Source organism: Bolinopsis microptera, chromosome 2, assembly GCF_026151205.1.
Source record: "Bolinopsis microptera isolate Bmic1 chromosome 2, MBARI_Bmic_1.0, whole genome shotgun sequence".
Lineage (NCBI taxonomy): Eukaryota > Metazoa > Ctenophora > Tentaculata > Lobata > Bolinopsidae > Bolinopsis > Bolinopsis microptera.
This window is the reverse complement of record NC_087073.1, coordinates 12,978,206-12,992,904: the sequence shown is the minus strand read 5'-3', so window position 1 is coordinate 12,992,904 and position 14,699 is coordinate 12,978,206. Positions and strand designations below refer to the sequence as shown.

At 37.3% G+C, this 14,699-nt stretch overlaps 1 protein-coding gene across 3 annotated transcripts in view; it reads right to left on the bottom strand.

The window, feature by feature from the left end:
• Window positions 1-268: 268 nt before the first annotated feature.
• LOC134811192 (mucin-2-like) overlaps window positions 269-14,699 on the bottom strand; it is a 38,601-nt gene continuing 24,170 nt past the window's right edge. Inside the window, exon 5 of one of the 3 annotated variants that reach the window (XM_063817947.1) lies at window positions 269-936. In XM_063817947.1, coding sequence (XP_063674017.1) covers window positions 704-936 — 233 coding nt within the window. In that variant the 3' untranslated portion in view covers window positions 269-703. Of the gene's footprint in view, window positions 2,590-5,583; window positions 7,711-14,699 lie in introns of those variants that run through there. The other 2 variants (XM_063817945.1, XM_063817946.1) reach the window with 2 other exon arrangements.

The window sequence follows — 14,699 nt, the reverse complement described above, 5'->3', positions numbered from 1 at the left end:
CATTGTTTTTAAGATTTTATATTCCAGTGGTATCAAAAATTAAAAATAAAGAAAAGGGGTCGATTAAAAAGATTAAAACCATAGCAAATAAGACTCAGCGAACTAGTTATTAAGATAATATCGAGATTACACAGCCTTGCAAGGTTCCTTCCGACATCACACTATTCTCTAATACAGGTGATTGTGAGGGTGGTCAGTGTAAAGCAGTGAATTTATAAATGATTGTCCTTTTAGTTTTTTTATTTTAAAAAACATTTTTTATTTTAACAAAACATTATAAACCCTTATCAGAATCACTTGTTAGACATTTCAGATAGATGTTTATGATTTCTCCATTTGAGTTTATAAATAAATGTTAGATTGATGTTTAAATGAATATTAGATTGGTGTTTATAAATGCTAGGCAGATGTTTATAAATGTTAGATTGGTGTTTTTAATGTTTATAAATGTGAGTGATGCAAGCTAAATAAGGACACATGAGATTGAGACACACATTATTTGTTCCTTTGCCAAGCGTGAGTGAAACGAACGAAAATTGGACACACAAAACGCGTCGAACACAGGAAATTTATCTTAAGGGGCCGTTAACCTATTACATTAAGGGGTATGGGGACGTTTGAAAATAGTTGCACTGATTTTGGAAGGGGTCTCAAAATGGCTGAAAACTGATCACATCTGTGAACGGCCCCTTAAGTCTAACTCTTAAGTTGGCAACCTCACGCCCAGCTCCCTCGAGCATCTATTCAAATGTGTTTTCATCTTGTCAGTCCTAGTGGTGGTGTACTTGGCACACAGCGGGCATCTCAGGGTCTTGGTGGGGTCATGTGTAGCCACGTGACGATACCACGTCCTTTTCAGGAAGGTTTTAGGGCAGTGGGGACACCGGTAGTTCATACCGTCCGGCTCTGGCTCCGGTAGCCTGGCAGGAGGATTACCTGCAAGACCCACAAGTCAGAACTCAGGATGTTAGGGGCAAGGGGAAATGTGGGGTACAATTAGGGGGATTAGGGTGAAATGAGGGGTATTTTGGGGGTAAAGGTGAAATGACACGGAACACCAATGTCAATGAAGAAATGAGGGTCTGGAATGATCATATCTAATACTTTTGTGATTTGCGATGAATCATGTTAGTTAAACCTTCTTAAAGCCCAGCGATTAGTCAGAAGTTTATACATCGAGTAAAGAAATGTTTATCTTGCAAAATTGTACTTATACTTAAGTCTGGTTAAAAGTCAGCGAATATTAACCGAACAGCCCGTTCACATACGAATACCAACCACAGTCTTTCAGCAAATCCAAACCTGAGAGTAATATCCCACTCTATAATATCCCACTCTTCAAACTCTCACAACATTTAGTTTTGATGAATGAAATTGAACTATTAAAATCAATTTTCATAGGTCGCATTCAAAATTTCAATACCGTTCATTTACTTTAAGTGGTATTGATTTTTAAGAAACAGAATATCAAGAATAAAAGTTTATCAACAGTTCTAAATCCTTATTCGTTTTAAAAATCCTTAAAACACCTAAATCATAAGGTTTTCGAACAGATATAATTCAAATTCATAAACGAGAATATTTACAAAGTAATTTACAGCAAATCCTAATTATAGTAACCATAAATCTTAAGTCTAGCGCCATACGAAATAGTAAATAAAATTTTAGAATTTTAACTAAAGCTTCTTATCGGCCAGGAAATATAAGGCAACCAGGCAGCCTAGAAATATTAGGTAACTAGGAATGAGGTTTCTGCCTGAAATAACTTCTCCTCGCGACAAGAACGAAACCAATTTAGTTTTAGTTAAGTAATAAAGATTAAAGGCTATTAGATTTTAATGGATTTTAATGGACTTTTCATGGGTCTAGATATGAATATCAAGCCACATGCCGTTCTTGCCACGAAGCTCCCCAAAAATGAAAAAAAACCCTGGCCAATTTTCTAGATCTCGCAAATATATACAGCCATATCAGTCATTGACTGAGTTTGTTAAAACAATATTAAAACCATAAAAATCTTAAAAATTTTCGCAAGTATCGTATTCTTAGTTCATTTACAAGATAAATTGAGTTGAATTAATTGAAATACAGTTTTAACCTAAACTCTAAAGTTCGAATTTAACAATTGTTTCCCGATGTCACAATCTATGTAACGTTGCTAACCTAACAAAAAGGGGGTTGTCTGGGTGACTATTACATATCAGTATCACCATGGTGACTATTACATATCACCAGAGCCGGCCTGAGTGGTGGGGGCAGGACCGGACTCTTTGGAGGCCTCCTTCTCGGCCGCCAGACGGGTGATAGCTAGGAGATAGCTGTCGGGATCCTGGCCCACTGCCAGACTCTCAGCTCCTTGCATCTGGAGTGCTGTCTCCTCTATACTCCTGATATACTTTTTCACACAGTTGGTCATGTGAACCCGGATGATGTCGGCTCTGGTGCTGGTCCGGCCACAGAACGGACACGCGCGGAGGTGGGAGTTGGTGTGCTGGCGGGCGTGACGGACCAGCGCGTATTTGCTGCTGTAGGAACGGGGACATTCCTCGCACTGGAACGCTTTAATGGAGGAGGGACCTGCTCGGCCAGCTGAAAGAGGAGTGGGGTGTTGTTCTCTACCGTCTAGCGAACCAGTCTCTCACAGGACCATGCCCCATGCAACTAGGATCATGCTCACATGCCGTCCAACCTGCGGGCATTTCCACGAGTATTCATGCCCCCTGCTAACGAGAGTTACAGCCCGGACACATGCGATCAGAGAAATGGAGATGAGACCCTGCATCTCCCCAGGGCCGCCAGATAGGACTTCTTTGACAACAAGATTCTTCATTCCCACACACCAGAAGGTTACGAATCTCAGTATAGATGGGGATCCCACTTTAAAGTTAACACACACAAAAGTTCAAAGGCTAAGAAGAAATAGGCAGACACATGCAAAGTCAGAGTAAAAACAAAAATACTTCTTTAAAATTGTTGTAAGATTTTTTTAAAGGTGAATTTTTATCATTTCTTTTATCATTTTGTTTCCCATTTACTAGTTATCTATCATAATTGATTTAGCTAACTTTTTGGTTTTGATAAATTTTCAGGAGACAAATAAAACGCCAAGATCAGATTTTATAGTTTGAAATGACTAATTCATGCAGTATCACGGTACATAATAACTTGGGCTCTTTTAAATTTGTAAATACGTGAAGTTATTTCAATTATGTCGCATTTTAGCCCAAAACCTGCTCAAGAAACACCATTCTGGTACAGTATGTAGATGGGTCACGCAACTGGAAATTTTGGATGGTATACGAATAGTTCACCGGACTGTTACACGGACTGTGGACGTAGTCTTTTCAACCGGATTTGACGCTTTATATCACTACAGTACACTCTTTTATCAATACTTATTATTCCAACTTTAATTGGATGATTTTGTTTGTTAAGTGCGTTTAGAGGACATGTAAAATACCTCTTCATGTACAGCTACCGATGTCTACAGCTATTTATCCAGTACCAAAGTAACAGCCCCTGTTACTTAGCATATATTCTCAAGAAACAGACAGTAACGGACAGTGACGAAGTTCAGAACACAATGCCCATCTCATGGCCATTTCAGGGTCATTTTACAGTCGGCGAACATCTGTATAACTATACTGGTACATCTGTATACTGGTAAGCGGGAAATACAGGTTTTGGAAGCTTAATGCAGACACCTTGTTGTAGTCTATACCGTCGTAAGGTTTGATCACTGAATAACATATCTCCAGGTTATACCTCAGCAGCCCCAAAATAACCAGATCAATATTATGAATATGAAGTACAACCTGAACTTGCATATCGGAACTTTCATCATGGTCATACAATGTAAATGTTCGATGCTTGCAAAATGAACATATTCTAGAACATTCCCTTTACAGATCGGAATATATTGATGAATTATCTGGCTGGGGGTGGTGAGGTATATCAAATCTTTTAAATGTACAGTTGTTAAATTTTGAAACATTTCTCTTTAATAATAATACATAATCTGTACTGGAACGTTTGCTAAACCTGTTCACTGTTCAGTGACCACAAACTTCATGACAAGAACCATTGTCCCAACGAATAAAGAAATAAGCTTTATATCTTGTCATCTTAACTTTCTTCTCTTTCTCTTTCGGGGTTAGATAAGCAAATAAAATCGATTAAAGCATTTCCTTGACCACTCCCTCCCTTAATTAGTAATTTAATGAGTAATTTGACGTAGTTTTACTACGTGAACACAACATCAGGGTCATATTATTACCAACCCTCAAATTTGCCGAATACATGGCAGCCACCCTCAGGGAGTGAGGCAGGGAGTGCTTATCTCGATTACTATTTGTCTTCATATAGCCAAGCATGCAGGTAACAATATATTATCAATAATTATCTTTACTCATAAACCCGTACTAGGCTAATTATTCATAATTTGAGATAATCTTAGTTTATATGGTAGGAACAAAAGCTCAAATACTTTCAATCAAATACGTCTGTATATTAATAAGCACTATCAGGAGTTCGATTGGTAATTATCAAAGTTTATATCATATCAATTAAAAGATGCTTTGTTATATCAATACAGTCAACGTGTTGAAGAAATGGAGGTTTAAAATAGTTTGAAATTGTAGTTTCATGGGCCCTGAGAGAAGGACTCAGGCTATGACAAATCGTCTTAATCTGTTAATCAGAGGCGAATAATGATAAGGATATTATAGGCCCCAATATTATAGGCCCCTATATAGGCCCCAATATAGCCCCTATATAAAGGACCTTATTTTAAGGGGTAAAGTTTTTCGTCAACACGTTGTAGCACGTTAATGTATTGTAGGGGAGTTATTTAAGTTATATTTAAAGTGTATATAAGTTATATTTAAAGTGCACCCCAAAGGTATTACTACTAAAGTTACAATCCAACCATCTCGCCATAATACGTGTTAGTTGCCATAACAACAAGCGATCATCCCACTGTGATGTGTTATCATCAGTCTACTAATAAATTTCGTTTGTCTCTATCTTCAACAAGAGCATTCTCACTTTACTTACACCAAGCATTTATGGTTCGTAATAATAATTCGGTAATATTATATAACAAATATCTAACAAAAAGCTAAAATTTGACTGCGACCATCGCTGACAAACATTCCAGCAACCAACTTCGATCAAAAAGATCACAGTTACGATTCTACAAGAAAGTTTGGCATTCAGTCTCGCGATTTTTATTAAATCAGCCAGAAGTTAGGTAGTTATCCGTGCAATGAGCTTAGCCATGGCTGTTGAGATTGTAGCTCAATGTGCTGGAGAGATCTCTATATTACAGCACCCAGCCCTGACCTAGATCATCTTTTGGGGACACGTTTAACCATGTTTACAGCGACATCGCCCTCAAGTATTAAAAGATTAAACACAGGCACAGAAAGATCACATAAACTTTTAAACATAAGAAATCTAAGATTCCAAACCGGACTACACGTTGCATAGAAACCAACATTATCAATACTATCGAGAAACCAATTCAACCCAGGAAACTGATCAAAAAATTCCTCGGCAATAACTTACAAAGTTATCAAGCACCGGCAGATGCGTTTAAATACACACACTGTTTACAAATTAGAAAATATGGTTTTGAAAAAGTCCGTACTCGCTAACAAGCGCAACTACATCACAAAAAAAGAGAGTAAGAGACAAAAGACAATTTTCAAATAAGTATATCTAAAACCAGCTCCTCTTGGAAGAGCATATTATAAATACGTGACAACCACGTGGCAAACACGTGACAGAGATACGTCCCAAAATCCATGGCCACAAACGAGCCTTCACATTCTACCATGTCTAATAAAAAACTTGCCACGACAGGGGACAAAATACGCTTGATTAAACTGAAAACACACTCGCTAGGGGGCGTTCTGTTTGGAATCACCCTGCGATGTATATGATATATCACCCTGTAGCGATGTATTTTATAACCCTTCAACCTTTTGATCACAGATCAAATATAAATAAACATGCTAAAATGAGTTCTCATGGCAAATTATATGATAATATAATTGCTGCCGATAAAGGCCTCGCGTTTAAAGTTTTAAAGAACTAACCTCGATTTAACCAAGAATTATTAAACTAAATCATCTTCCCGTGGGGCAAAAGATCAGAACTACTAAAAAGTTAAACTTAAAAAGTTAACCGCAGAACAGCTCTCTGCTTTACAGAATTTAAATACGGAGTTAAGAAATATAATTTACAGTTGCGTGCTGCTTCACATTTTAACCCATAAGAAACGATCGTCCACCAGATTATTTAATTGTACAAGTAATACAATCCACGATGTCCCAAAATACTCTACGATACCCAAAGTAAGGATCTATATAATGTTAAGCAGCAGGCGACCTTATAATGTGTCTCTAACATGACCGACTAGGTTACCATGGTAACCAAATAGGTCATATATCGAGAATCAAATAAAAACAGATAACAGACGCAGACACAGTGCTTTAAAACAGACAAACAGAAATAATAATATAATCATTCAGAACGACTACGACAAGAAAGATTTGGTACTTTTAGAATTAAAACAATAATACACACAATCACTTATCAGTAAATAGCATAAGACCTTTGTTAGTTGTTGGTTTGTACTCCAATTTAAGAATATATACGTATTATTATGTAACAAATGGGTAATGATGCTCCCTCCAGAACAAACTGCAAATCTTCCGATCTGGAATAAGACGGAAATCCTTTAAGTTTGATTGGATCTTGCAGCTTGCAATGGAGCAAGAGCACTATTATAATGCTAGCAACTAAATAAAATGAGCTCTAGTTACAAAATGTTTGATGGGTCAACTCATAAACCCCGCCCTTCGCTTTATTTAAGGGGCCCTCAAATACTGAATAAATTAAACTGTTCAACATAACTAATATAAATAAAAACATTATATCTATTCAGCAATTCAGTTTCTCGTTAGCTTATATATACACACACAAGACTTGTTCTATATATTTCCTTGTTTGTTAGGTAATATTGCTTTCAACCAATACTAGTTTCAACTTTCACTTTCATATCATATCATTAATTCTCGAACGTAACAAAGCAGCTAGAAAAGCACCTTGTTGCACACTTCCTGTTTAATAGTCAGGAGTATTACAACCTACAAAAAACAGTTTGATGAAGAGATTAGAGATTTAAAGATCTTAAGAATGAATATTAGATGTTAAGATCCGCAACATAAAAGCACTCCTTAACCGTCTGTTTTAATTAATAATACATATCCACGCCCACGTTTTCACGACAGAGTCCGCCGTTGCGTGTCACGTGACAAAAGTAACGCGCGCGCACGACCACGTGTCACCATGGTTACATCTCACTGTCACGTGAACACATGATCTTTAGTTTGTTCTAAGTACTTTCAGTCAGGGTACACGCGTTCTCTCCCGTAAACTCGGGCATGTTCTCCAATCGGAGACGTTTCTTGTAACAGTTCCTTATGTGAGACTTGAGGTTGTCAACCCGGTAAGAAGTCTTGCCGCAAAGAGGACACGCCTTCATGTTGGTACCAGTGTGGGAGTGCTTGTGGCGATGTAGGGACTGGGTAGTGGTGTAGATCTTAGGGCAGTAGGGACACTGGTAGAACTTCTCCTCGCCAGATGTTGGGAGACCGTTGCCACTGGTACATGTGCCGTTCCCTGGCGACCACCCACTCCAATCTGTAACACACTCGGGGTGATGTGATCTGATTTAACAGCACGTGCGGGAGTGGGACTCGCGCAGTAGCACGTGCAGCAGTGGGACACACGCCACACACATGCCAACCTTGGTCAAACACAGGTACTTTAAACATACATTTACACAGGAAACAGTCTTAACACGACACATACACACAGCACAGCTTGTTCTATATTATCTTGTTTAGTATCTTTGGTTTTTTGAAAGTTAGAACGTAAACCTTTATTAGATTTATTACGTGGTTCTTCAGGAACGATATTTGAAGTGAAATACTTGGAAAATGGTGCCAGAATAATAGAATACAGCTGCTCGAGTGAAGACACCGATAAAGACCGATAAAGACCTTTAAAGATAAAGACCTTTAAATTTGATTTCTAATTAGGGAGATAAATTACACGCAATTTCCTGTTTAGTTCAGAGTTTCGTAAGAAAAATAGAGATGCCTACATGGCCATAGGATCAATGAGAAAATATGATTAATTTGGACTTTTATTTTTAAAAATATGAACGCAGGGACAGATGACGACAATCTAGAGGATGAACTGATATAAATATATCTGAAAATACCGTAGAGACATCCAAAAGGGCCAATACCAATGAAACCTTCCAATTATCTTCCAAGAATAGGCCATATACATTTCCTGTGATACCGATAGTATATCAATACTATTGACCAATGAAACCTTAAAACTTCAGTCAAAATTTGAAGAATGGGCGGGAAACCGGTAGTGAGGTATGTAATGGCAGCTCTACACGTGACGGCTATCAAACAGTCCGCTAGCTGAATTCCAGAAACCACCAATCACACATATTAATAAATGTTAAATCGTTGTCGCGTATCCCAATAAATTGGCATCGCATTCCAACAACCCCCAGTCTTTACGAACTGAACGAAGCCCCAAAAAAAGGCATTTCATGAACTTCTCAGGTGAGTCAAACTGACTTCAAACTAGTGCAGGGTGTGCAGATGATCTCCTCCACGTGTGATTAAATTCCCAACTCTACAAATCAAAGCTTAAAACACTCCTTGATTATTTTAGTAAGTGATACATTACTGCTGTAGATTCTCGGACTCCGCACGCAATGAGACCCAGCTCCCAGCTTCAGTTCAGCCCTAGAGTCTAGACAACTGTTGATTTACTATATAGTTATACTAATAGTTATACTACATACTATGATATAGTGTTACTAATGGGGTAACGTCCGAGGTATCAATTTTATCTCAAAATTCTCCCAAAAGGCTTATTATTTATTACCGGGATATCTTGCATTGTAACGCAAGGGAATCATATCTGTGATATTCTCAATAGGGCCGCCACAAAATCTTATATATAAGCTTATACTGTGAATGTAGCTACTTTTAGATACGAATTGGTCACTATCTGACAAAACAACGCATACAATTTCAACCAGCTGTTAGGATTACATTAATAACTCCAGCAGTTTGAATGAAATTTTACAATTTAACCAGTTTTTGAGTTTCTTGCAGAAAAATAACCATAAATCAACGTATTAGGACAGGTCAGTCGAGCAAAATTTTGATAAATTATTTTATATTAGCTGTTTTTATTAAATTTCATCTCCGTTTCGGTCACAAAATTTGCCTCTGTTTGTCAAAACCGCAACAATGATTGGTTTATTCGAAGATATGATCAGCCATTTCAAAGTTTAGTTAAAGTAATTTCCCGCATATATGCTAATATGTTACTTTAGTGATATTATGTGCAATACTGGCCACATTTTACCACTAATATAAAACAAATAATCGATGCGCAACCCCTAACGCTTGCTTACTATTAGATTAGGTTACTACTTACTGGACCAAGTTCACGTGGGTAAACTTATCCGTGTTTGATTTCAGATGAACATTTCCGCAAAATTCATATATATAATATCCTTCTACATAATGATTGATGTGACATTCTTATCAGTTATTAATAATTAAGCTTACACCCATTGACTGGTCAAGGCAAAGCCAAAAGCGAGTAAGAGTGACAGACTTTCTATGTAGCAATTTATAGTAGCAAGCGAGCCACGAAAGTGGGCGTACGTGCTGCGCACGTAACGCGCACTAGATTATTACCACGATGAATGCGACCGCGCGTCACGTTAGGTTGACTTACACGAATGAATTAATTATACCCGAAAGAATCGAGTTTGAGCTTGCTTGAGACTCTTGTATTTTGTACTAAAACTGTGCGGAGTGCTCAGTCACAATCATATCAGAATTGAGGTCGATGCAATTAGGCACAGCATCACCTGGTAGCAGGTAGCACTACCGATATATCGTTTAAGTTACAAGTGGCTGCCCCGAGCGCAATGTTTATATATGGACATGACAAGTGCAAGTGAGATTCATAGCTCCGGTGCCAGGCCAAAATTCAAGTATTAATTAACATTTAAGAGGGCGGCATGGCGATCGGACATTAAGTGGACTTAAAACTCAGGAATACTAATTAATATCTAAATAATATAGCTGTACTGTTCTAATTAAGCAATTAAGACCGCAGCCCATAAGAGATACACTTCCATAGCAAGCTAATTAACCAGAATTATTTTTCACCATTTTATATGTGAATGTAACGTGTCTTGGGCACTCTCATAAATGTTCCTCACGTTGCAGAATAACGTATGTCAGAAGACGACGGCCTGGTCTTGATCTAAGAATTTCTCACGTCCCGTTTTTAAATTCCCCATGTTTAAAAGGTTGCATCCTGGTTTAATCCCAGTGGACTTTGACCTGCATATTTTCCAGCTATTCAAGTTTAAGGAGGGACACTTCCTTTTAGGACTGCGTGTTTTAGCTTCATAACCTTTATATTATTTGACTAATTCTTACAAAATCTTCGAGTAAATTTAACGCTGAATATTTACCGATGATTTTTGTGGATCTGTATCATATTGACCAAGAAATTTGTCTGTTCGTGTTTTACGCTCGACTTATCAGAGGCATTAAAAGGGGTCACTGGGGTGAGTCGGGCTTAGTCCTTTTGATTATTAGTTAATCTTGAAAGATGCAGCTTGCTCAGACTCAAAACTATTTATAGAACATTGAGGACTCGCTGCCTTATCGAAAGTAAAACCGTATGAGGTCCGTCTATGACGCAACACATTGAAATACTCATAATGTGGATGTACGTATTAACGGCTGCAGCTGGATAGTACATAGATTTGCTAGGAAATCAATGGGTATTATAGTTGTTCTCAAAGAACAACAGGATTGGGTCGGTTTCTATGATGTCCAGCACAAACAATGGAACTGATGCAAATGGAGCGTGCAAAGTGTTCTTTCGAGACCTCTAAAAATAGGCACACATACAGACCTCATACATCCTCTAATAGTTTATATAAGAGTTCACCGCACAATACGCACAAAAATATCATTCAGTACACGTGTATTAATTGTGGACAAAACGGAGAATGTCCATACACATAATCAATCAATCAGAACACTTAACATAAACACCGGAACGGAAGTTTCTAGATTGGATATTAAGTAAATAGAGTCAGTCTAATAATAATAATATCTGTCGTTTTGACAATACAGCACCGTTTTGAGTATTGAGATTGGAGCTGTGTTGTCCATGTGTAAGTGTATAGAACATTACACTGTAGGATGTAAGTGACTTTTACAGTGCTAACGTTTATTGAGGGGGGAGGGTAACCTCAATTTCTATTATCTCTTCCCAGGCTCTTTCGCAGAAATTCTAATTAAGAGGAGAGAATAATAGAAGAGTTAATAATGGAGGAGAAAATGGAGATCAATTGCAGTTTTATATATATCTTGCATATCCACACACATACTCTTACATATTATATACAGTTACCCCTATTTACCGTGCCCCGTTTTGCTGCGGCAAAACTCTTTTTTTTCAGTTTTTGTATCATACGCGACAGAGCTGCTGGAGACGAACGACTAGAAAAAAAAAGCATCAAAATCGGACCTAGCATTCCTGAGATATTGCGCATCAAACCCCGATTTATCGTAAACCTCGATTTACGAAATAATAGGTAAAATAATACCTTTTCCCAAACTCCGCTATAAATTGGGGTTTTACTGTATATTATAGTTGTAATAGGAAATAGAATTAATGGTTTATTCTGTATCGGCTAAACTCTCAGGGAGGGTGGTGACCCGTTTACACTCTGTCTCGACTATATCAGGTAAATTATATCTGAGCACTGCTTTGTAAAGAGCAAGTGACTAGAATCACGCGACAGAAATACACCGTGTTGCCATGCTACCTTGCACGTGACTCCCCGGCCACATGCTACCTCGCACGTGACCTCCTCGGCCACAGCACAGTCCTGATACAGCATGCTAGAACAGACTATCAGATGTTGTGTCAAGGCAAGCATGGCAAGCACACATAAACACACCGTCCGTCACGAAGAGGGGCCGGTGGAAATGTTTTACACTGCTAAACTCGATATTACAAGTGTACTTCTCATGTCAGGCTGATTAATACGTTATCTGTGTGTACAGCTCACTTCAGGTTCACTTTCTGTATACAGAGAGTCTTACTGACTCACTAGTTCACTGTATATGTCACCATTTGAATGTGCTTCTTAATTCAGGTTCAATATCTTTAAAGTGCGTGATTTGAGGTTCATGAGGACTGAGCACTGATAAGAAGGTAGGTAGAAAATGCGGGGAATTTGTTGCAAGAAGGAGGAGGAAAAAACCTCAATTTACAATGTATATGTGTGTATGAGATGTAAAAAAGATGTGTAGTACAAGGGGGTCATTAGATATACAGGGTCAAGTTTTAAATTAGATAATAAATTCTAATTATGGGTAACACTAATATCTGACATTTCTTATCACTTTGACTGTCCACGGAAATGCAAATTAGAAATTCCGAGAAATTGGCTGAGTTTAAACTTACTTTTTCGGAGAAATTCCATTTTGCGAAACACATGACACCGCCTTCATGACAAGTGTTTGTAGATATTGAGTAGTATAGATCAGGAAAACAAGAGATATTTTTAACGAATTTCGAACAATTTTTCATACAGTACACAAAACATGGCATTTTCAACTCAGTGTTTTTACCAGAAACTCATTGATGAACTACCGGAGGAAACACAAGCTCGGGATCTAATTTATAAATTACAGAGTTTCTAAAAGTGTTTCTAAAATCATTAGAGTTTCCAATACCATACACTAGAGTTGACAGCGCGGAGATCTGTCTGTCACAATAAACACAACATTTTTTCGTCTTTAGAAAAATATTTTGTACACTGTTCAGTGACTAATTCAAAGGCAGCACGTTGTTTAGAATAGAAAACTGCATTTTTTATAAATCATTTTAGTTAAGGTGGAAGAGGCGGATCAAATATCGAATTTGCCTTAAGGTCTGCTGCTGGAAAGAGGTTTTAGAGGTTTCGCGTTAACTGGAAACTGATGTGTAATTAAATTAAACTTCTCCTAATCTATCTTATAGTTCATAATAAATTGCATTAAAAGCTCACGGTTGCAAATCCGTTGAAGTTTTTCGCATTTATGTAGTTGGAAAATTTTGCGGAAAAACAGAAAATAGAAACCTCGGCCCCCTCCGGCTCCCATTACGTTCCTCTCAATTACACGGTAGTATCTAAGAAGTCCGACCTCTTATCTAGAGGTCAGGAACACATTTTCCAGGAAAAAGGAAAGGTGATCCCTCCCTCTTCAACCGAGTACTGATAAGTACGTGGTTACCTTCTTTCTCATTAATCTGTTATGTCACAATCTTAATGAACCCACTTTAAGCCGACCGGTGCGAATTTGGTATCTAAAAAGTAGGGAGCGATAAAATAGAGCAAAGTTTTAGCAGCAGACCTTGGTCGAAATTATTTTTCTTTCGTAGAGAAACCTTTACAAAGGAAGGAGCGGCACTAGTAGGGATATACCACTGTATACCTACTGCCTTAAAATATTTTTAAGGATCATTACCAATGACAAACACATTAGTCCAGAGTAAAAATTGAGTAAGGAACTAATTAGCTAATCGCTAAATTGCAGGAACAAAATTAAAAACAAGAGTGTAGCGTAATCTGATAGTGACACTCAATTAGTAGGCAACACATTTGCAATTATTGCAGGAGAGGCACATTTCCTACTATAGCAAAACACAAATCTCATTATCATATTCAGTATTCTAACATACTATTACACGCTCATTATACAATACACAGTTCAGCTTTCAACTACAATTCTTATCCTTTGAACGTTTTTCTTCCCAAAAATGCAGCTCTTACTAAAACATATAGATCAACAACAGGCCCACTTCATAGTTGGTGGTGCTTGATCCGTTATATTATATATTTCATATTGTATTTAATATACGCGTGCAATGAAAAGTACTAGTAAAAACTCTGGAAATGATAGGTTTTTAAACATTTATATTCTATACTATTTTAAAAGTATTGTAGTATATCTAATAATAAATCTTGTATGATTTATACCTGTGGCCCGGTTTCCTTCACGGCCAATTTATAATCAAACTGGCAGCAAAGGAGGACCTCAAAAAATGGTGTAAATTTCAAACATAGAAACCATTTAAATTGAGACAAAATTTTTAATTAATCCCTTGGGTAGACCATTAGTTAAGATCACAAAACATTAAATTAATATCAAAATATGAACTAGAGGGGACTTTAAGTTCAACAAAATTGAATTAACCTTCATTGGAAGCTATGTTCCAGACAATATGATATACCTTAATTGAAAGCGGTGTTCCAAAGAAAATAACTTAGCCTTAAATCAGATTTTAAATTGGAAGCAGTGTTCCAAACAAATTTAATCTACCTTTATTGGGAACAATTTCTCTGAATAGTCTCGATTCTCATTCCACAGAAAAGCAAATTTTACTGTGTTCCGCAGAAGATTTCAGATGACCTCCATTTTGGGCATTACATCAAAGCTCAATTTATTTTAGACAATGGACAACTTTCTTAAAGACCATTCAGTCGAATTTACAACATGTTG